Source organism: Ovis canadensis, chromosome 1 (genome assembly GCF_042477335.2).
Source record: "Ovis canadensis isolate MfBH-ARS-UI-01 breed Bighorn chromosome 1, ARS-UI_OviCan_v2, whole genome shotgun sequence".
NCBI classification, from domain to species: domain Eukaryota; kingdom Metazoa; phylum Chordata; class Mammalia; order Artiodactyla; family Bovidae; genus Ovis; species Ovis canadensis.
This window is the reverse complement of record NC_091245.1, coordinates 7,780,566-7,803,970: the sequence shown is the minus strand read 5'-3', so window position 1 is coordinate 7,803,970 and position 23,405 is coordinate 7,780,566. Positions and strand designations below refer to the sequence as shown.

Here is a 23,405-nt window from a genome sequence, read left to right as displayed (position 1 = left end):
AGATGGATGAACGATGTACCTGGCATACTTGGCATGTGAGGCAGTGTGAAGGTGGTCCAGACCCATAATTAGTCAACTAGAATATCAGCTGACCTCAGAAAACCCATTAGAAACTAACATGGAATAAAGGCCCCTGAAATGTCAGAACAGGACTGCTTCCTGCCCTCTTTACACAGCCTTCCCATTTCTTATTTGAACTGTGATTAAAAAGCAAAAATAGACATTTTCTGCTGCAATGAAATAAGCAGTTTTTTCATTGTGAGCAAATGAAATCACTTGCTGACCGTTGGTGCCCTACTTAGAAGCCATTTGCTGCTGTATGGGAATCACAGTAAATCCCTGGCAGGATTGATTTGTGGTTTTACAATAATGTATGTAAAGTACCAATTAATACTCTGAGTCTCTCAGTGAAACGCCTAGAGAGAGAAGTAAAAGAAGCACTCGTTGTTTTAAACAGCCTGGCCTGAGGGTTCTCAGTGGGGTTTAAAGAGGCCTCCAATCTCTGTGGCCTGGAAGGGTTTTGAGGCTGGGACTGGCGATTTGGGAGGAGGTGCCAAGCTGAGAAGTCAGCAGCCGAGTGGCTGAGCCATGTGTCTCAGTCTTTCCACTTGCAGGGGGTGTGGAAGGCGAGGTGGAATTAATTTGCAAACTAAAGGAGGATTTTGGGGGTGAGGGGGAGTGTTATATAATCGCTTATGTATTCCATCAGTCTTGGTATTAATACATTCTGCTTTGGGCTCTGTGCCAGGCTCTGGGAATACAGTTGTTCAATTGCTCAGTTGTGTCCATCTCTTTGCGACCCCATGGACTGCAGCATGCCAGACTCCTCTGTCCTTCAGTATCTCCTGGAGTTTGCCCAAATTCATGTCCACTGAGTCGGTGACACTGTTTAACTATCTCATCCTCTGTCACCCCCTTCTCCTCCTGCCTTCAGTCTTTCCCAGCATCAAGATTTTTTCCGATGAGTGGGATCTTTGCATCCAGGGGCCAAAGTATTGGAGTTTCAGCTTCAGCATCAGTCCTTCCAATGAATATTCAGGGTTGATCTCCTTTAGGACTGACTGGTTTGATCTCCTTGCTGAGCAGATAGATCTGGTTTTAGTCTTAAGTAGACAGACGGGGGGCCAAACAGATCATGAAACATATCAGGGTACTCATGTCTTGGTGGAGAGTAGACGGTACTTCCAGAATAGGCCACTGGGCACCTGTGCCAGCCTGGGCATCACTGGCACCTCCCTGAAGAGATGGTGCATAAGATCAGGAGGGTGAGCAGGAGATAACCAGCTGGGTGTGGGGGGGATTTGGGGAAGAGGGCTGCAGACAGACCGTGGGATTCACATGGCTAAGTTGGGGCCCAGTGAGGAGCCTGGCCCAGAAGGAGAGGGAGGTGAGTGAGGTCAGGCTGAGGTACCTGGGTCTGGGGGGCAGTTGTGGGCCACTGGAAGAGCTGGAGAGGGGCAAAGGGGTGGGACTACCCCTTGGATGTGGTGATGACAGAGGTGAGGGTGGTGGGTAGAGAGGTCACAGGCAGCAGGGGGAGCTTGGTCCCAGGAGCAGACAGAGGGTCAGCGGGGAGGGCAGAGGGGAGCGTAGGAGAAGGATGATGCCTTTGTTCTAGGAACCCCATGTTTGCTGTGTCTGCTCAACCACCCAGGGATGTGATGTAGCTGTTGGTGGATACAGGTCTGAGATAATGTTCGGGAGACAAGAGGGACAGGTTTGCTCCTGAAGCTGGGATGGGAGACTCGGATCCCCAGAAGAGCAGGGAGCATCCGGGGGCATCTCCATGGCAACCGAGTTTTCTATGATACCTTCGGCTCATGGCCTGCTCCTGGAACCCGGCAGGAAGTTGTCAGGGGCCCCTGGGACCCGTGTGCTGGCTCCAAGTGTCCCAGTGACCTGGAGCTCACTGGTCCTCGGGCCCTACTGCCCCGGCGATCAAAGTCCTCCTCCCTCTTCCTGTGACTGGATCAGGGCAGGAGTCCTCTCTCCTGCCTGTCAGCTGATCTTCTTGCTGCAAGCTGCTGGTTACAGCTCTCTCCAAAGCCATCAGCTGGAAAGGAGCCATCCTTTCCCCTCTTATATGGTGGTTAGGAATGATGGATCCCACCCCCCAGACAAGAGTGGCCCTGGAGTGGCCCTGCCCACGAGGGAAGGGCCAGGGAAAGCACACAGAGGGGCTGAACTCAGGCTGGGTCCCAGAGGACAGATGAAGCGAGGAGAGCGGAGGCGCAGGGACAGTTACCCCGTTAGGGGGGCCGGTGGCGGGGATCAGGTAGGGATGGGGCTCTGGGGGCAGCAGACGGCGAGACGGGAGGGGCTCGGGGAGGGCACTGCGGTAAAGCCTTCAGTGAAGCCTGTCCACGCTGCTGACCCCATTTCCCCCGCTCCGCTTTGTCCACAGGAGAAGAGATGTCCTTCAAGGGCGCACGGTTCAGCGTGAGGAAAAGGCGGAACGGCACGCCCGACAGCACCCGGACGCTGTACTCCAGCGCGTCCCGGAGCACCGACGTGTCCTACACCGAGAGCGTGAGTTAACCGCGCCCCCTTCAACACGCAGTTAAGGTTCTTTGGGGACCCGTACTCCTTTAAAAAGTTCATGTCTCATCTCACTCTTCTCTGTGGGTTATTTTTGTCGAACGCAGAGACGTTTTCTTCTCTGTGTTGTTAGTCTAGCATTCCTGTTTTAAAGATTGTAACTGTAACCTTAGGTTGTTAAAGAATGAGTTTGTTTTGCGCCTTTAAAAAATAGATTTTATTGAAGTATAATTGATTGACAATGTGTTAATTTTTGCTGTACAGCAGAGTGATTCAGTTAACACGTACGCACACACACACACACACACACACCTGCACCTTTTCATATTTTTCATTATGGTTTATTACAGGATATGGCATATAGTTCTCTGTACTATACAGTAGGACCTTGCTTATCCATTCGAGTGCACCTATTAACTGACCTATATAACATTTTAAATACTGCACTTTAAAAAATATTTATTTTTAATTGGAGGATAATTGCTTTGCAATATTGTACGGTTTCTGCTGTACATCAACATGATTCAACCATAGGTATACATATGTCTCCTGGCTCTGGAACCTCCCTCCCACCTCCCACCCCATCCCACCCCTCTAGGTTGTCACAGAGCACTGGTTTGAGCTCCCTGAGTCATACAGCAAATTCCCACTGGCTATTTTATATATGGTATCTATTTTACACATGATGGTGAAATACCATACTATGAATATGTGTTTTTTACTCCGTAACGCTTGGTGTTCTTGCTTCCAGCCCTGTGGGTTCACCTTAGAAGTGAGTTTTGAAGTCCTTTTATTAAATTCCGTGGCTGGTGGCTCATTCTCGTCTGCATTTGTTGTGGCTGTAGCTCCTAGCCCTTCTCTTTGGTACTTGTCTCACTTCTCGCCGTTCTGTGTCCCTGCACACTGAGTTGCTTAGGACCCGGGGCGGGGAGGAGAGAGTGGGCAGAAGGCTCCTCCCTACCTTCAGGCTCTCCCATCTGCCTGATGGGATGGGAGCACGCCCCTCCCATCCAGTCCCACCTGCACCTCCAGTGATGCCCGCAGGGTTTCCGCTCAGTCTCAGGTCCTAGCGAACACTCTCACGTGTCAGGAAATAAAGACAACATTCCAGTCTGATACCAAGGTCCCCCTCAGCCACAGTGATGAAAGTTGGGGTGGTGGCTGACTCTGGAAAAGGGAAGGAGAAGGAGGGACTGGGCTGGGGCTTCTGAGGTGCTGGGCATGTCATTATTTTTTTTTAAGCTAATTATTTGTTTATTTTGGCCTAGCCCCTAGCCATGCATGATCTTATTTCCCTCCCCCAGGGATCAAACCTGTGTTCCTTGAAGTGGATGCTCCGAGCCTCAACCACAGGGCCGCCAGGAAGGTCCCCATGCCAGTATTTTGATCTGTGGGATGAGGTTCTCTGGGTACCCAGGCTCTTGCTATTCTCACCACCCAATGTCTACTTAGATTTTGTAACTGCCGCAGTCCCCCTGGCCCTGTGAGAATTGCACCATGGGCAGAGGATGCTGGTGGCTTCTCCAGTGCCCCCTCCTCTGGCCTCTAGCAGTGCGAGACCCCTGGGAGGGCAGAAAAGGTCTTTCCGGATCCCACGTGGAGGCAAGCGTGGGAGCTGCTGGCAGGCGGAGACTGACTCTTTCCTGTTCTGCTCCTGGGCTCCCCTGGAGTTTCTGGATGGATTTCCCACTCTGCTCAGAGATGCCAGCAGTCATGTGGGTAGGATTTCTGAGACCACGCAAGTACATCCCAGTTCTGAGGGTCCTCTTTATCCCTGAGAACTTCTGCGAAGCGCATTTTGCAGAGGGAACTATTAGCAAAAAGATAGTTTTTACTCCCACCCCTTCTCCATCACCATCATCGATTTCAAAAGCTTATACGTATAAGCTTATATATCCTGTGGAGCTTTCTTTATCTGTGTGAAGTAGACTTAAAACTAGTGAAGAGCTAGAAAAAGTTATGAGGAGGAAAGGACATCACAGGGCTTCAAAACTTATTCATTCAGAGGATATAAGATTTATTTTTGCTTTCTACATTTTTATTATTAATATTGGTAGAAAAGAACCTACAAACCTAGATTCCCAGCCTAAGGAGAAACAATACAACTAACACTAACCCCACGCTCTCCTGAATTTTGTGTTCCTCATTCCTTGCTTTTATTCGTAAGCTTATGGTTTGAATATATGTGTGTAAACAATGGATGGTTCCGTTTTGTCTGTTTTGACATTTGTGGAACCCTACCATCAGTACTCCTCTGTGGGTTTGGTTTCTGGCTAGCGTCCTATGTACGTGGTTCTCCGAGTGACCATGTGTAGTGGCTGTAGATTCAATCCTGCTGGGCTGGGCTTTCTCTCATGCTCCTTCGTCCAGCTTAAGGGGGATGAACATTTGAGTTTCTGATTTCACTATTAGGAGCAGGGCCATTCTGAACCTTCTTGGATGTGTGAGTTGGTCCCTGGAGAAGGTTCTATGGGTTGAGGCTGGTGGTTGAAGGTGAACACCTCTCCCTAATGGGAACTGGGGTTAAGACACAGGATTTATGGTGAAACATCATCTCAAAGGCCAGGTAAAGGGGGCATGTGGTTCCCATTCTCTAATGTCTCAGAACGTACAGTGGTGGGCGCCAGATGGCTGAGGAGACTGCTGAAGGCATGGTGGACCTTTTCCCAGGACAGGAACTGTCCCCTGCATTTTTGTGGTGGTCTTGTTGTAGGGGATGAGGAGTCAGGCTTGGCTTTGGTGCAAAGACAGGAGGAAAAACCACAGGACGTTGTCTGAGAACTGTGGGTGCCCAGTGACCTAACGGAAGTGGGTTTGGGCTGCCAACCCCACCTCCACGGGGCAAGACAGTCCCCTAAAGCTGACAGCCTTCTGCCAGGCATCTGAGCATGCAGGGCATTCCCAGGACACAGGGACTATTTCTAGGGGACAGTGGTGGCCAGTTTCCCAGAGTTGTGCCAATTTGCTTGCCACCCACAGTGGGTCTGAGGCCCCCTGCCTAGCCCTTCCCAGGCCTTTGGTGCCAATGCTTTCTTAAATTTTCCAGCCTGGCGTGAGTGTCGTGGGACGTCATCATGGTTTCCCTTCATGTTTGCCTCATTCCTGAGGAGGCTGAGCACCTTCTCACACATTTATGGGTTGTGTATCCTCTTTTATTTAATGCCTGTTCACGTCTCCTTCCATTCTCTTATGACGTTGTCTGTCTTATTCGTGGTGTCCCATCGTCCTTTATACATTCTATTTACCAAGCCTGTGGTGATCAATACATGTTGCAAATATCTTCTCCCACTCTGAGGAGTATACATATTTTCAAAGTAGTTTTCAACCTTTGCCAATAGGTTTGCTTCTGTCACCTAAAGGGAAGTTTTCCGTCATGTGTCAGACTTAGGTCCTGGATCTCTGTTCATTTCCAAGGCAAACCATTCAGTATCACAGTAATCCAGGTCTATGCCCCAACCAGTAATGCTGAAGAAGCTGATGTTGAACAGTTCTATGAAGACCTACAAGACCTTTTAGAACTAACACCCAAGAGAGATGTCCTTTTCATTATCAGTTCGGTTCGGTTCAGTTCAGTTGCTCAGTCATGCCCGACTCTTTGCGACCCCATGAATCGCAGCATGCCAGGCCTCCCTGTCGATCACCATCTCCTGGAGTTCACTCAGACTCACGTCCATCAAGTCCGTGATACCATCCAGCCATCTCATCCTTGGTCGTCCCCTTCTCCTCCTGCCCCCAATCCCTCCCAGTATCGGAGTCTTTTCCAATGAGTCAACTCTTCACATGAGGTGGCCAAAGTACTGGAGTTTCAGCTTTAGCATCATTCCTTCCAAAGAAATCCCAGGGTTGATCTTCAGAATGGACTGGTTGGATCTCCTTGCAGTCCAAGGGACTCTCAAGAGTCTTCTCCAACACACAGTTCAAAAGCAGCAATTCTTTGGCGCTCAGCTTTCTTGACAGTCCAACTCTCACATCCACACATGACCACAGGAAACATCTTGGAATGTGAAGTCAAATGGGCCTTAGAAAGCATCCCTATGAACAAAGCTAGTGGAGGTGATGGAATTCCAGTTGAGCTCTTTCAAATCCTGAAAGATGATGCTGTGAAAGTGCTGCACTCAATATGCCAGCAAACTTTGGAAAACTCAGCAGTGGCCACAGGACTGGAAAAGGTCAGTTTTCATTCCAATCCCAAAGAAAGGCAATGCCAAAGAATGCTCAAACTACCGCACAATTCCACTCATCTCACATGCTAGTAAAGTAATGCTCAAAATTCTCCAAGCCAGGCTTCAGCAATACGTGAACCGTGAACTCCCTGATGTTCAAGCTGGTTTTAGAAAAGGCAGAGGAACCAGAGATCAAATTGCCAACATCCGCTGGATCATGGAAAAAGCAAGAGAATTCCAGAAAAACATCTATTTCTGCCTTATTGACTATGCCAAAGTCTTTGACTGTGTGGATCCCAATAAACTGTGGAAAATTCTGAGAGAAATGGGAATACCAGACCACCTGACCTGCCTCTTGAGAAATCTGTATGCAGGTCAGGAAGCAACAGTTAGAACTGGACATGGAACAACAGACTGGTTCCAAATAGGAAAAGGAGTACGTCAAGGCTGTATACTGTCACCCTGCTTATTTAACTTCTATGCGGAGTACATCATGAGAAACACTGGGCTGGAAGAAGCACAGGCTGGAATCAAGATTGCCGGGAGAAATATCAATAATGTCAGATATGCAGATGACACCACCCTTATGGCAGAAAGTGAAGAGCAGCTAAAAAACCTCTTGATGAAAGTGAAAGAGGAGAGCGAAAAAGTTCGCTCAACGTTCAACATTCAGAAAACGAAGATCATGGCATCTGGTCCCATCGCTTCATGGGAAATAGATGGGGAAACAGCAGAAACAGTGTCAGACTTTATTTTTGGGGGCTCCAAAATTACTGTGGATGGTGACTGCAGCCATGAAATTAAAAGATGCTTACTCCTTGGAAGGAAAGTTATGACCAACCTAGATCGCATATTGAAAAGCAGAGACATTACTTTGCCAACAAAGGTTCGTCTAGTCAAGGCTATGGTTTTTCCAGTAGTCATGTATGGATGTGAGAGTTGGACTGTGAAGAAAGCTGAGCGCCGAAGAATTGATGCTTTTGAACTGTGGTGTTGGGAAGACTCTTGAGAGTCCCTTGGACTGCAAGGAGATCCAACCAGTCCATTCTAAAGGAGATCAGCCCTGGGATTTCTTTGGAAGGAATGATGCTAAAGTTGGAACTCCAATACTTTGGCCACCTCATGTGAAGAGTTGACTCATTGGAAAAGACTCTGATGCTGGGAGGGATTGAGGCTAGGAGGAGAAGGGGACGACAGAAGATGAGATGGCTGGATGACATCACTGACTCGATGGACATGAGTTTGAGTGAACTCCAGGAGCTGGTGATGGACAGGGAGGCCTGGTGTGCTGCAATTCATGGCGTCACAGAGTCAGACATGACTGAGCAACTGAACTGAACTGAACTGAACTATATCTGACCACCTGCCCTTGGAGGGACAAATGTAAGTCTGGAAAGAGTGTTTGCACTTTATCGTCTTTGGAAAAGCAAGCATTAGAAGAATGGGAATCTGCAGTAATACATTATTTATGTTAAGCTACCAACAGATCTTTAGTTTCTCCTGGTTGTTTTAGAGTTGAAAAAACGTACTTTGCATGTGTGACATTTGTTACAAGATAATGCCAAGTAACTGTTAGAAAAATTTACATTTAGGTATAAAAATTTAAACGTATGCCTCTTTTTTACAAGCTCTGTATGCTCTAAATGTGTGACGGGATACTGGGTGCCGCCGATCTGCAGTGAATCCTTAAACCCTTTGAAGTAGGTTCAGTTCATTCATGAAGAGCAGCAGGGGTTAAGAGCAAATTAGTGATGTGTTGTTCCCATGTTCTCTCTCCAAAGGACTTGGTGAATTTCATCGAAGCAAATTTTAAGAAACGGGAGTGTGTCTTCTTTACCAAAGATTCCAAGGCCACGTAAGCACCTCTTTTGCCTCTGATTTTGCTAGTGTGTTCAAAGATAAATTATTAACAACCATGACAACAGGCTAGTTCATTATTCAAGTTATTTGCATCTTGCAGTTCTCAGAAATGGTGTGCGAGCAGGAAGAATTTGGCAAGCAGCTTGTCCCTAGAGAGGTGTCATTTCATATTTTAAGCTTTGGCTGGAGTGGGTGAAGGTTCCAAGACAGGCTCTCACTCTCTTGGTGTTCCCATGAGCCTGGGAGCCCGCCCGAGTAGCCGTGGCAATAAACCTTGTTATTTCATAGCCCTTGGCAGGCGACAGCAGGCATGCGCACACGTGGTAACCTGACCGCTCCTCTGTCTGGCTGTTGACTGTGGCTATACAGTAGGACTTTGTTGTTTACCCTTTCTATATACAGTAGTCTAGCTGTTAATTGATTGTTTAGTCGCTGCCATAGTTTATGTTTAAAGACTGACTCTCTGTTGACCAGAGGCAATTACAGCAAGATCAGGGGTGTTACAATCAGCCAATCTTGGCTTGGCTGCCTGTTCACTGCATGAACTTGAACTAATTATTATCTTCTGAACTGAATTTTCCTATCCTAGAAATCCAGCGAAGTATACATTCTGGGTTGTGGTAAGGATTCAGTGGGATGTTTCATAAAATTCCTACTATAGAAAGTTCTCAGTCAATGTGCTTTCTTTCTTTGTATAAATTAGAAAATGAACAGCAGAAAAAATAAGAGATTTCTATTTTGTCATTGGTATAAACTTAGTTATTATGAAGCATTTTGACAGAGTATAAATTCTGTGAGTCAGCTATCTATCCCCCATATTTCCCTGGAAGATTTTGTGTTAATTTGTTTGACTGGTAGAAAACAGCATTTGGATTCATTCATTCATTCAATCAATATTTATTGAGCGTCAACTGTATCAAGGGGACTTTACATTCTTGATCACGAATTCTACAACTGCCCTGAAAGGTAGCTGTTATCATTTGACTGACAAGTCAAGTGAGGCCTGGAGAAGCTCAGTATTTTACCCAGGGTCACATTGCTGGGCTTCCCTTGTGACTCAGATGGTTAAGAATCTGCCTGCAATGCAGGAGATGCGGGTTCGATCCCTGGGTCAGGAAGATCCCCTGGAGAAGGAAATGGCAATTCACTCCAGTATTCTTGCTTGGAGAATCCCATGGACAGAGGAGCCTGGCAGGCTATGGGGTGCCATGGGTGGCAAAGAGTCAGACACGACTGAGGGACTAACACTTTCACTTTCATGTTGCTGGTAGGAGAGAAATAAAGGACTGAACCCGGCTTTCTGATTCTTCTTTATGCATTCTTTTTTTAAAATTATTTTTTAATTGGGAGAAAATTGATTTACCATGTGATGGTTTCTGTCATACAGCAATGCAAATCAGCCATAATTATACTTATATCACCTCCTTCTTGAGCCTCCCTCCCCTGCCTCCAGACCACCCCTCTAGATCAGCACTATTTACAATAGTTAGGACATGGAAGCAACCATGTGTGCGTTCTTTTTGGGCCCAGCTCCTGCCCCTTCTAAGAACGACCCTGCCTTGGGCTGACTGTATTCATCAGTACCTTGTCATTTGCAGATATCCAATCTAATTGGCTTAAATGAGTGGTGGTTGTAATGGGACCTAGTGCTGGAAAGCACAGTCAGATCCAGGGCTCAGTATTACCAAGACCCTGCCTCTTTTTTTCATCTGTGAGGCTGTCCTTCTCTGGGTGTGAAGGCTCCTCCTTTGTAATGCAAAATGGACACCACAACTCTGGCTGATACCATTACAGCTTACCAGTGAAGGGAAAGAGGGCCTGGTTCCTAGCAATTCTACCCAAAGTCCTGGAACCTTGATCTTGGAGTTCATGGCTTTTATTGGCCTGGCATGGGCCATGGACCCATTCTAATCCTTGAGAAGGTGATGGAATATGTAGTTGGCCAGTCTTGGGTCATTGGAAGGACTGATGCTGAAGCTGAAACTCCAATACTCTGGCCACCTCATGTGAAGAACTGACTCATTTGAAAAGACCCTGATGCTGGAAACGATTGAGGGCAGGAGGAGAAGGGAACAACAGAGGATGACATGGTTGGATGGCATCACCGACACATGGATATGGGTTTGGGTAGACTCCGGGAGATGGTGATGGACAGGGAGGCCTGGCGTGCTGTGGTTCATGGGGTCGCAAAGAGTCGGACACGACTGAGTGACTGAACTGAACTGAACCCAATCATCAGGATGGAGCCAGACAAGCTTCTCATTGGAGGTCACCCAAAACACACCCCTATTCTTGAAAGGGAAAAGGGTTCGAGAGTCACTCTTCAGTTGTAGCAAAGACAGATGGGACAGGGACTTCCCTCCCCAATCCTGCAATGAACTCGAGTGGGTGTGGAAGGACCCCAAAGGATAGTGGGACAGAAACAGCTAAAGAGAGAGGGGAGGAAGCCAACTTGGACCACAATAGTGGGGAGGATCCTGAAACCACCAGGAGCAGCCTCAGCTCAGGAAGTGCCCCAGGGCTAGTCAGAGAAAAGACTAAAGCAGCAGCAGTCAAGTCCAGTTGACTTTTTAAAATTTTTCTCGGCCAAACCGAGTGATGCCTGAGACACCTGTTCCAAAAAAAGAGGCAAGGTTACTGGTGGAGGAATGATTTTGGATTCTAGGTTCTAGCTCAATTTTTATAACTCTAGAAAATATCGAATGTTTTGACATCAATACAGATAATTTCTATACCCTAAAGTAATTAAGATTTGGGTTTCCCTGGTGGCTCAGTCGTAAAGAATCCATCTGCAATGCAGGAGACATGGGTTTGATCCCTGGGTCGGGAAGCTCTTGGGGAGCAGGCAATGGCAACCCACTCCAGTATTGTTGCCTGGGAAATCCCATGGACCGAGGACCCTGGCAGGCTCCAGTCCACAGGGTTGCAAGAGTCGGATGTTAGTGAGCGACTGAACATACCTACACACACACACATACACAGTGTTAGTAGTTAAGACTTTCAGTTACAAGGAACCCGAGTTATTTTAACCTAAATGAAGAAATTTACTCTAAAGAAAAGGAAGAGCCCTGCAGAAACTGATAAGTGGCTGGGAGTCTAGAATAGTTAGGGCTATGGCCAGAGCGTGTGAAGGCTCAAGGAGTCTTCTCTGTCTTTTATTCCCATGCCTCTCTGCATTCCTGCTTTCTTCTTTCTCAGTGGAGATGCAAGTGCAGTGTATTGCCTGAATCTTCCATGGCACAGGGATAAAAATCAAGATAGTTTTTAAACAACTGAGATGATGAGAACAGTCTGGACATTAGATGTGATACTAAAATCTCTTTTTGTGTTGATTTAAGCTAATCGTGTGTGGTCTAAGAGATGTGATGAAACATTTAGGTAGGTTCAATGAAATCTGTTCCTTCCTGTCAATATCCTCCTGCTCAGGGAGCATGTGTGCAAGTGTGGCTACGCCCAGAACCAACACATAGAAGGCACCCAGATCAACCAAAACGAGAAATGGAATTACAAGAAACACACAAAGGAACTTCCCACCGATGCTTTTGGAGATATTCAGTTTGAGACTCAGGGGAAGAAAGGGAAGGTAAGCAATGGTTTTCTACTTGAACTAGCTAATCCATATGCTAACATGGTAGGCTACTGAAGTATCTCGAGTTACTTCAAATTGCCTGATAGTATGTATGAAAGCAGAAGAGATGGGTTGTCAACTCAAACATGATTGCAGAAAAGATAAATCTTGTGAAAAATCAAGCGTTGTGATTAGATTACGTGCCTTGGCAACACTTCTCAGGTGATTGTTAAGGCAGTAGTGAGTAGCGAGGGAAGAACAGAATGAGTTCCATCTGTAAGGTGTCGGTAACGCCAAGGTGGCGGGTTCAGTTCCCATATGGGCCACCAAATGTTATGACTGTGGGCATGGGCTGGAAAAGCATTTCCAGACACAGAGTATTTTAGAAGAGAGGATTCACTGAGAACAAAGGACTGAGGTAGTGAGAGGTGCTGCAAGGACAGTAGGCTGACCTTCTGCCAGACCAGGGAGAGATGACCGCCAAAGGGAGAATAGAGCGGGAGATGCTACGGGAACAGCAGGCCGATCCTGAGGTGCTTTCAAGGGAGAGCTGATGCTTTGGTGGGCTTGCAGCCAATTTTTATAGCCTCAGGACAAAGAAAATTCCTAACGGAAGGGTTGGCATTAAGTCTTTGGTCCTATATGGTACGCATGTTACTTAACATAGAGATGGGAGCTGGCTGGTTAGGGACAGGCTGGCTCTTGACAAACAAGGTGGCCTTTGACAATGGTTGTCGTGGAGCTTGGCTCATTCTGGAAATATTGGCCCGTGACCCCAGGATGGCTGGCTTGCCACCCAGTGTCCTCTCTCCAGGCACAGCGCAGGCTCATGCGATATCCTCGTTGACCCTCCCTGCTACAGAATGCCCGACAAATGCATTTGTGGTTTAGTGTGGCATATGGCATTCTCGAGAGTACACGTGGCCTTGAATAAGGTGACATTTTCCTTTGCACACCGACACTGCAGGCTCTCACACAGCATTTTACGAAGCTGTTTAATGGATTGTGTCGAATGGAAACAAAAAGGATAATGTCAGAGTTGTGAGTTAAGTTTCATTGGGGGCAAATGAGGACTATAGCCAAGGAGACAGCATCTCAGATAGCTCTGAGGAGCTGCTCCAAAGAGGTAGGGGGGCAAGGTCAGTGTTACATATGATTTTAGTGAAGGGGGTATGTGCAGTCAGGCTCCCACTTTGGTAGACGCTTGCTGCTAGTCATGAGAAGCAGGTGTCTCCATGAACGATGTTGGTGCTTTTGTAGATATGAGAAGATGCAAGAATTTGGGCTCATATAATATGCTGAAAATACCTGTCTGAAGCCCTGTTCTGTGGGTTTTCCCCAGAGCACAGAGAGTTTCACTCTTGATCTCCACCCTGTACTCACCGCTGCAGCTGGGGTTTGATGCCCGATCAGGGAAGCCTTTCTTCTTCCTCTCCCATGTGACCATACCACCCTTTAGGGCTTCCCTGGTGGCTCAGAGAATAAAGAGTCTGCCTGCAACGCAGGAGACCTGGGTTCAGTCCCTGGGTTGGGAAGATCCTCTGCAGAAGGGAATGGCAACCCACTCCAATATTCTGGCCTGGAGAATTCCAAGAACAGAGGAGCCTGGCGGGCTGTAGTCCATGGGGTCACAAAGAGTCGGACACGACACGACTAATATTTTCCCTTTCAGAGGCAGATGGCAGGTGCCCGTTTTCGGTTGGCCATTATTAACAGTTTCCTTAAATTCTCCTCTGTCCACTCTGTCTCTTCCCAAGGCCTCTGTCTCGGGATGGGCCACCACTGTCTTGCCTCCCCGCCTGTCTTGGCTCACAGTCTGTAGTTAGCACTCCTGCCGGAGGGCTCCCTGAAATGTAAATCCCTCTGCTTAGAACACCGCCTTTAGGATGAAGTCTCCAGCTCTCCAGCTGGCTTGGGTGTCCCTGCAGGGGCACCCACGTCCCCTTCCACTGCCCCAAGGGGACCTTCGTCACCGGCCCGTGCGCTCCGTCCCAAAGGAACAGGTAGACCGGGCCACGCCCCCGCCATCAGGAGAGCACCTGCGGACCCTGATGCTTCTGTCCTTCCCCACAGTATATCCGACTGTCCTGCGACACGGACGCGGAGACGCTGTACGAGCTGCTGACCCAGCACTGGCACCTGAAAACACCCAACCTGGTCATTTCCGTGACTGGCGGCGCCAAAAACTTCGCCCTGAAGCCGCGCATGCGCAAGATCTTCAGCCGCCTGATCTACATCGCGCAGTCGAAAGGTGCGCGGGGTCCGCGGTGGCCGAGGGGACCGTCCCGGGCGGGGACGTGGCGCCCGCGGGTTTGTCCGTCCAGGCTGCGCCGCGTCTTTAGAGACTGAACGAAATTGTCCTCTGCCATTCATGCGCAAGACTACAGATACTCTAGAGCTGTATGATTAATCCTAACCTTAATTAGAAACAAGATCCTTAAATGAGGAAAGAGATCCGGAACTCCGGGGGGTGCGGTGGGGTGGGGGTGGGGGTGGGGGTGGGGATGGGGAGGGAGGAGGGATTTCCTTAATCAGAGCGCAGGAAATTGCATGTGGGTAATTGCATGTTTCTCTTAACCTAACGTTTTCATTTAGTCGTTTTTACATAAAATACTCAGAGTATTCTGGCCAATCAAAAAAGAAAGTTTAATGTTTGCTGTTTCATTTGGGGACCAATAATATGCTTTGAAAAAAGTGACCGTGCCTGGCAGGTTGTGAGCACCAGGTGAGTGTCTGATGGGGATCAAAACACAGAACCCTGGCTTTGTTATTTGAAATATTTTGCTTATTTTTTCTTTTTTGATTTTTTGTTATGATAAATTTTAAACCTGCAGAAGAGTTGTAAGAATAATCCAGTGAATATCTACAGTCTTCACTTAAATTTACCAATTGTTAAAAACTTCTCATGTTTGTTTTCTCCCTCTCTCTAGATATTCATGTATTATGATTTTAAAAATCGTTTGAGGGATTCCCTGGTAGTCCAGTGGTTATTGTTGTTATTGTTTGGTTGCTAAGTCGTAGCCGACTCTTTGCAATCCCATGGACTGCAGCATGCCAGGCTTCCCTGTCCTCTGTTAGCTCCCGGAGTTTGCCCAGGTTCTTGTTAATCGAGTTTTGTTGTTGTTAAGTTGCTCAGTTGTGTCAGACTCTTTGGTGATGCTGTCTAACCATCTCATACAGTGGTTCAGTTCAGTTCAGTTCAGTCGCTCAGTCGTATCCAACTCTTTGCGACCCCATGAATCGCAGCACGCCAGGCCTCCCTGTCCATCACCAACTCCCAGAGTTCACTCAGACTCACATCCATCGAGTCAGTGATGCCATCCACCCATCTCATCCTCGGTCGTCCCCTTCTCCTCCTGCCCCCAATCCCTCCCAGCCTCAAAGTATTTTCCAATGAGTCAACTCTTCACATGAGGTGGCCAAAGTACTGAGGCTTCAGCTTTAGCATCATTCCTTCCAAAGAAATCCCAGGGCTGCTCTCCTTCAGAATGGACTGGTTGGATCTTCTTGCAGTCCAAGGGATTCTCAAGAGTCTTCTCCAACACCACAGTTCAAAAGCATCAATTCTTTGGCACTCAGCCTTCTTCACAGTCCAACTGTCACATCCATACATGACCACAGGAAAAACCATAGCCTTGACTAGACGGACCTTAGTCGGCAAAGTATTGTCTCTGCTTTTGAATATGCTATCTAGGTTGGTCATAACTTTTCTTCCAAGGAGTAAGAGTGGTTAGGACTCTGAATTTCTAATGTAGAGGGCACGGGTTCAACCTCTAGTCAGGGCATTAAGATCCCCAAACTGTGGGGTGCAATAGCCAAAAAAAAAAATCCTTTGAGAGTAAATTTTAAGTATCATGAGCTTTAGTCCTTAAGCACACACATTAGCACATGTCTCTGAAGAACAAGCCTGTTTTCTCATGTAACTGGTATAACTTTCAAACCTGAGGAAGTTCACATTGACCAATACAGTTGTCTAACAAAATATTCTTGTTTTAATTTTGCTAATTATCCTAACAATGTTCTTCAGAGCAAAAAAAGTTTTTTGTTTTTTTTTCTCCACCTGGATTCAAATCCACTTAGCTTTTCATATCATAGAAAACTGAAAAGCTTTCTCTCCTCTGGAAATGTTCTTTAATCTTTTTGGCCTTTCAGGACATTTTTGAAGACTATAGGCAACTTTTTTTTTTTTTTTACAGAATTCCTTTCATTTGACCTTGACTAATATTTCCTTGAGGTTTGATTCTGTTTATCAAAGTCTAATATTTATTTTATTAGTTTATCTAATGCTAAGATTTTAAAAACTTAATTTTTTTTGTTCATCATGGATTTTTGGGGCATCAATTTTTACATTTATTTATTTATTGGCCATGCTGCATAGCATGCAGATCTTAGTTCCCCGCCTGATCAGGGATTGAACCCTTGCCCCCTGCAGTGGGGACTTGGAGACTTAACCCCTGGACCACCAGGGAAGTCCCTTGAAAACATTTTTATTAAGAATATTAGTTGACAGAACTAAGGTAGCATGTCTTATTCTAAATATGCTTTTTCTTAAAATCAAGAAGAAAGGGTGGTTTCTCCCCATATTTATTCTTAATTTCCTGATCAACCAGATGGGCCACAGTAGATACTTTGTTATGAAACCCAGCAGCTGACTTCCTCACCACTAAATCTGAACATGCATAATGCATTCCTTCAGCAAATACTTCTTATATGCCTGCCATGTGTCAGAAATTGTTTTAGGTACTGGGAATAAATAGAGTGGAACAAAGCAGACAAAAGTCCCCAGGCCAGGATTCTTCTTAGATGAAGTGAATGGCCGGAGCTGGGGGTTCATTGTCTTCTTGTACTCTGGGTCAGCCATGTGGAGAGCTGCTTTGTTTCCCATTGCCTCATTTGAAACGGGGGTATTGACAACTGAAATCTGTCTGCAGGAAGGTGACTGGGTGCCAGGTGGTCTGGAATTCACATCTTGTGAGAACTGGCCAAAGGAATGGGATCTGAATGTTCTAGGGACTACATCACATTTACTGTAAAATATTGGAAGGACTTTTATGTGGGAGATGACTAAAGTAGCTCCCTGTCGGGAAGTCAGTAACAAAATTGGAGAATGGAGACAACAATGAACAAAGGGATTTTCTAACAGTTGGGGGAGGGGGCTGCCTCTCAACTCCTCAGAATTCAGGGATAGATTCCTGCCTGGGTGGCACACTGGCCTAGGCACATTTTCAACTTTAGATTCCATTATTGTGTGAAATCATATTTTTAGGTATTTTGTTTACTACAGTTTTGAAAACAAAGCTGTGAAAAACTCTTGGCCTTGCAAAGATCATCAAATAGAAACCTTCAAACACCAGTGTGCAAGCTTGTGCAATTTTAAAGTTAAATTGTAGGCACCAGGGTCATGCTAGAAGATCCCATGGACTGTAGCCCACCAGGCTCCTCTGTCCATGGGATTCTCCAGGCAAGAATACTGGAGTCGGTTGCCATTCTCTTCTCTTGGGAATTTTCCTGACCCATGGATCGAACCCAGGTCTCCCACATTGCAGGCAGATTACCATCTGAGCCACTAGGGAAGCTCAAAGTTAAATGGTAGGCACCAGGTCCTGCTAGGAAGATCACTCCAGATCCATGGGGGTGGGAGGTGGGGGAGCAGAGCTTTCCACTTTCCATGATGACATTGCTTAACTTGCTCAACAGCTAAGGGCAGGCGCTTATTAGGCATGGAAAGATTTACCCGAGAGGTGATTAAAGGGACAGATTCCTTGGCCCTGCCTCCCAGAGAGTCTGATGATGTGAGTCTAGGGTGGGGTCTAGAATCTCTACCTTTTTAAGCAGCATCTCTTAGACACTCGGACATCCTCTTCTCTCTCCTAAGTCCATGTCGTAGGTTGAACGTAGTCCGAAGTGTGGCTGGCGACGCTGGGTCCTGGTGCTCACAGGTGGGGCTTCTTTAGGGATTGAGTACAGGATGAGAAACTTATTCCGAGCCTCTGTTCTCCTCTCTTGTTGGCAGGTGCGTGGATTCTCACTGGAGGCACCCACTATGGGCTGATGAAGTTCATCGGGGAGGTGGTGAGAGATAACACCATCAGCAGGAATTCGGAGGAGAACATTGTGGCCATTGGCATCGCCGCTTGGGGCATGGTCTCCAACAGGGACACCCTCATCAGGAATTGTGATGTGGAGGTACGGGCAGGATATGAGGAGGTCTGCGGGGTCACAGCAGAGAGTGACCCTGGCACGGGGGTCTGGGATGCCATCAGCTCATAGGAAGTTGGCCTTACAAGGTTCCTTTGGAACCTTAGGAATTAAAAATAAGGATGACATAATCAAAGGGGTTCTGTGAAGGAGTTACCGATAGATGTGTTTTGTTCATGAAAATTTGTCCCCAGCAAATCCTGTTAGAGTCAGTTCTTAAGTTTTTTATTCTCTGGTACTAAGTCTTATGACGAAATATATGTTTAATTACCTCTTTTCATAATCCTGTAACTATGTGCTCCTCAAGAGCTAAGACTCCATTTTATTCATTTTCTAATCCCTAGACCCTGGCATAGATCTTAGCATATGATGGATTCTAGACAAATATGTGTATATCAATATCCACCTCTACCATATCCACATGCACACAAATATGTATGTCTGGACACGGACACACACACTTTCCCGAATGCTATCCATTTCAATGAATTTATACAAAAGAGCACAGGGCGATGGAACAAGAACTGGATTGGGAATCTGATTCTTACACTGCCACCGGACATTTATGTGACATTAGGGAAGTGATCCAACTATTCTGAACCTTCATTTCCTCATATTTAAAATGATGGCCTGAACTATAAGATTTTTAAGACCCTTCTGCCCTTAGGAAATCTGGAAAGAGGCCTCAATATAGTTGAACCCAGAGAGTCAGCCTTTTGTGAACCCATAAAGATGTCATCAGGCATTTTGGCCAACAAGTAAGTCTCAAAGACAAGTTGCCGTGTGCTTTTCAGGGATATTTTTCAGCTCAGTACATTATGGATGACTTCAAGAGAGATCCTCTGTACATCCTGGACAACAACCACACCCACCTGCTGCTTGTGGACAATGGCTGCCATGGGCACCCCACAGTGGAGGCAAAGCTCCGGAATCAGCTGGAGAAGTACATCTCCGAGCGCACGATTCAAGGTCAGTGTTTACGAGATGGGACGTTAGAAAAACAGATGAACAAAAGCAGCAGCAGCATCAACAATCGCTCCCAGTTATTGAGTGAAGCGTGGTAAACCCATCCTATCAGATGCTCTACTGCCAAAGAAGAGCCGTTGTATCTCTTCTTTAATATGCTAGAAATGCTTCTGCTCCTATGATAGGTACCCTCCAATGTGTTAGAACATTGATGAATGCTGCCTTGTCCCACTCTGGCTTGGCAATAAAGAGACCTGCTCTCCATTCCGCTTGACAGCATTGAAGACCTGGTAAAATTCACAGTAGCAAACTGCACTGATGAAGCAATGGGATCTGCTAGAGTAGAAGTGATAAAAAACCAACCCACTAGCTGAACAGTTAGATGATTTACTTCTTTGAATATTGGCTGCTTCTCTATACCATTGTTGTTTAGTTGATAAGTCCCATCCAACTCTTTCGTGACCCCATAGACTGTAGAATGCCAGTCTCCTCTTGCCCATGGAATTTTCCAGGCAAGAATACTGGAGTGAGTCACCATTTCCATCTCTAACTGATTTTCCTGACCCAGGGATTGAACTTGTGTCTCCTACTCTTTACCACTGAGCCAACCAAAATTGCCTAAAACATTGGTTTCAGGGGGAGAATGCAACCATTGGGCGAAAGCCTTTATTTGCTATGGAAAGTGATAAATAATGTCTTCCTACTGCTGAGATGTTGGTGTTGAGATGTGTCCTGTTGTGGAACCAGATTACCACATGATCTAGTGACAGTCTCCATCACAGAGACTTGCTGGATATAATCTCAATCTTTTCTTTTCTCAATAGGAAGTCTGTGGAGAAAGACATTTATATATGCAGTCATCTCTCTGGAGAAAACACATAGTTATACAGATTTTTCATGCACATGAGAAAGCATAGATTATGCAAATGAGTGAAAGTGTAATTATTGTCAGGATAAATTTGAACCTGACTATATATATTCAGGTCAGTTCAGTTCAGTTACTCAGTTGTGTCTGACTCTTTGCAACCGTAGCACGCCAGGCCTCCCTGTCTATCACCAATTCCCAGAGTTTACTCAGATTCATGTCTATTGAGTCGGTAATGCCATCCAGCCATCTCATCCTCTGTCATCCCCTTTTCCTCCCGCCTTCAATTTTTCCCAGCATCAGGGTCTTTTCTGTTGAGTCGGCTCTTCGCATCAAGTGGCCAAAGTACTGGAGCTACAGCTTCAGCATCAGCCTTCCAATGAATATTCAGGACTGATTTCCTTTAGGATGGACTGGTTGGATCTCCTTGCAGTCCACAATATTTATTAGCAAAAGTCAAGCATTCACAGACGTTAGCATTTTAAATAAACATCATGCAGTGTGACTCCTGTCACGCTACTGCTGGTTTGGAGCCCAGAGATGATCCATTGTGATCAACTGATGGTCAGGTTCGTTAGGTCTGCAGCCAGCAGCCCCGCCCTGGGCTCAAGGGGCAGAAGTTCCCTTGAGGGGGGTGAGTATTTCTGATGAGCCCAAAATATATTTTATGTTTTATATTTTACAGATTCCAACTACGGTGGCAAGATCCCCATTGTGTGTTTTGCCCAAGGAGGTGGGAAAGAGACTTTGAAGGTGAGTCTTGGTTTGGTTTTCTTAAAGATTGGCCAACAAGTTTGCTCAACCAGTTTGTATTTTCATGGCTTTGGGGGCTTTCATGGCTTTGGGGGCTCACCTAACCTAATCTGATTGCTTTCTTTTCTACAGCAAGTAAGTAGCATTTTTCCAATCACACAGTGTTGCCCTCACAGACTTATGTTGTCTCCTCAGCTGAGAAGATTTAGGAAGAGACTTTGTAGCAACACGAATAGTCTGTGTACTTACTGTTGGCTTTGGCCATCAACCAGCCAAATAGAAGGGCTTGACCTGAACTCACAAGACTCAGGGATGGTAACCAACAGGTATGTTGGAAAACCATGGCCACCCTGTGACCACACACACTTGGAATTACATGAAATTCCTGGCAGAGTTAGTTAGAATCATAATCTAATGCTTCTCTTTGTTTATTATTTTCTGTAACAATGATCCATTCATTTATTCCTTCATCAGCAGGCATTTATTATGTACCTTCTAGGAGATGTACTGTTGAAAACATTATTAAATAAAGATTTTTCAGAGAAAGACTTTTCAGAGAAAAATTAGAGATTTCAGTGTGAAATAGTCAGTATGGAAATGCTTGAAGAGGCAGTCACATTAAAGAGGAAGAGAGATGGAGAAAAAGTAATTGAAGATGGTTGCCTCTATTATCACTCAGATTTTAGATTTGGAATTAAGGTTTCCAGCGAGGTGCTGCCAGTCTAGAGTATCGCATTTCTGCAGCATTTCCCTCAAAGTCTGTTTAGGCAATTCACAACCCACAGATGCTACAGGAGAGAGGAGAGAGGGAGGAGAAAGTGCCCACTGAGCTCTTCATCCTTCAGCTCACTCTCCTATCACCCTCACTCCCACCCCAGCACGGCCCTGACACCCACCTTTGGCACAGGTAGGGAGGTGAAGATGGATCCCAGCCTGATCTGATGAAGGCTCCACACTCTATGGGCAATGTCTTCTGTAAGGGAGGCAGCACTCCTGGCTAAAGGAAGGGGCTGTGCTCACATGTACATCACCTTGTCTTGTTGTCAAGTGGTTAAAATTCTGAAGACCTGATTCCCCTATGCTGGTCTCTGTGGTTTTTAATCAAGGAAATAAAACTGTGGTACATGTTTATCCAGAAAACAAATATATTTTTCTTTTCTTTTCATAAAAGGAGAAAAGACAATTATTTGAGGAGGGAAATATGTGTGTCAAAAAAGTGTGCCAGCTTCTGGGGAGGTATTTTCATGCCTTAAAACTATGTATATTATTCACCTCTGTCAGATAAGCCATCGATGACAATATTGAGGACCATCTTAAGAGTTGTCATTTAAATCTATGACGTCAATATTTGGAGTGATCAGTTTTATATAGAGGGACATTTTGAAGCACGTATTTATGGAAAACTTGCCAGCTGCACATGTCCTTACTATGGAATTTGATACTACCACAGGATGTAAGACAACTGGCTTACATTTCTGATTCTCAAAGCGGGTGCAAGTATTTGGTTTGCTTCTGATTGAAAATGAACCTCCCCTGCCCCCGCAGAAGGATACAGTGCAGAGATGTGTCCACGTGATTTGTTCAGCAGCTTGATTAGAGCCTCGGTCCCTGGCCGGGTTCTGTTGATCCTCTGGTCCACTCTTACTTCCCTTCTTGCAGGCCATCAATACCTCTGTCAAAAGTAAAATCCCCTGCGTGGTGGTGGAAGGCTCGGGGCAGATCGCCGATGTGATCGCGAGCCTGGTGGAGGTGGAGGACGTCCTGACGTCATCCATCGTCAAGGAGAAGCTGGTGCGCTTCCTGCCGCGCACCGTGTCCCGGCTGCCTGAGGAGGAGACCGAGAGTTGGATCAGATGGGTGAGTTGCAGGGGGGCAAGTTCACGGGAAGGGAGGGGTCGAGCGCCTCCACTGCCAGCCTCTACTAGCAGCTCTGGCTGTTTATACTTTCTCAGCGACTTGGAAACTGCACTCCAGCCCAAACAGGTTTTTTTCTTGGAAACTGAAGCTCACATACATTAAATGACTTGCCTAGTCTCCATACCTCATAAGGTGTAGCAGTTCAGTTCATTCAGTCGCTCAGTCGTGTGCGACTCTGCGACCCCATGAACTGCAGCACGCCAGGCCTCCCTGCCCATCACCAGCTCCTGCAGTTCACTCAGACTCACGTCCATGGAGTCGGTGATGCCATCCACCCATCTCATCCTCTGCCGTCCCCTTCTCCTCCTGCCCCCAATCCCTCCCAGCATCAGTCTTTTCCAGTGAGTCAACTCTTCGCATGAGGTATCCAAAGTACTGGAGTTTCAGCTTTAGCATCAGTCCTTCCAAAGAACACCCAGAACTGATCTCCTTTAGAATGGACTGGTTGGATCTCCTTGCAGTCCAAAGGACTCTCAAGAGTCTTCTCCAACACCACAGTTCAAAAGCATCAATTCTTCAGCGCTCAGCCTTCTTCACAGTCCAACTCTCACATCTATACGTGACCACTGGAAAAACC

The 23,405-nt window shown here is 46.4% G+C and overlaps 1 protein-coding gene across 1 annotated transcript in view; it reads left to right on the top strand.

Annotated features, from left to right (window-relative positions):
- The first annotated feature begins 2,412 nt into the window (after positions 1–2,412).
- Positions 2,413–23,405, top strand: part of TRPM8 (transient receptor potential cation channel subfamily M member 8) — a 91,890-nt gene continuing 70,897 nt past the window's right edge. Inside the window, exons 1-8 of the mRNA XM_069585106.1 lie at positions 2,413–2,529; positions 8,483–8,556; positions 11,988–12,144; positions 14,203–14,380; positions 18,143–18,315; positions 19,122–19,296; positions 20,844–20,911; positions 22,571–22,768. Coding sequence (XP_069441207.1) covers positions 2,413–2,529; positions 8,483–8,556; positions 11,988–12,144; positions 14,203–14,380; positions 18,143–18,315; positions 19,122–19,296; positions 20,844–20,911; positions 22,571–22,768 — 1,140 coding nt within the window. The remainder of the gene's footprint in view (positions 2,530–8,482; positions 8,557–11,987; positions 12,145–14,202; positions 14,381–18,142; positions 18,316–19,121; positions 19,297–20,843; positions 20,912–22,570; positions 22,769–23,405) is intronic.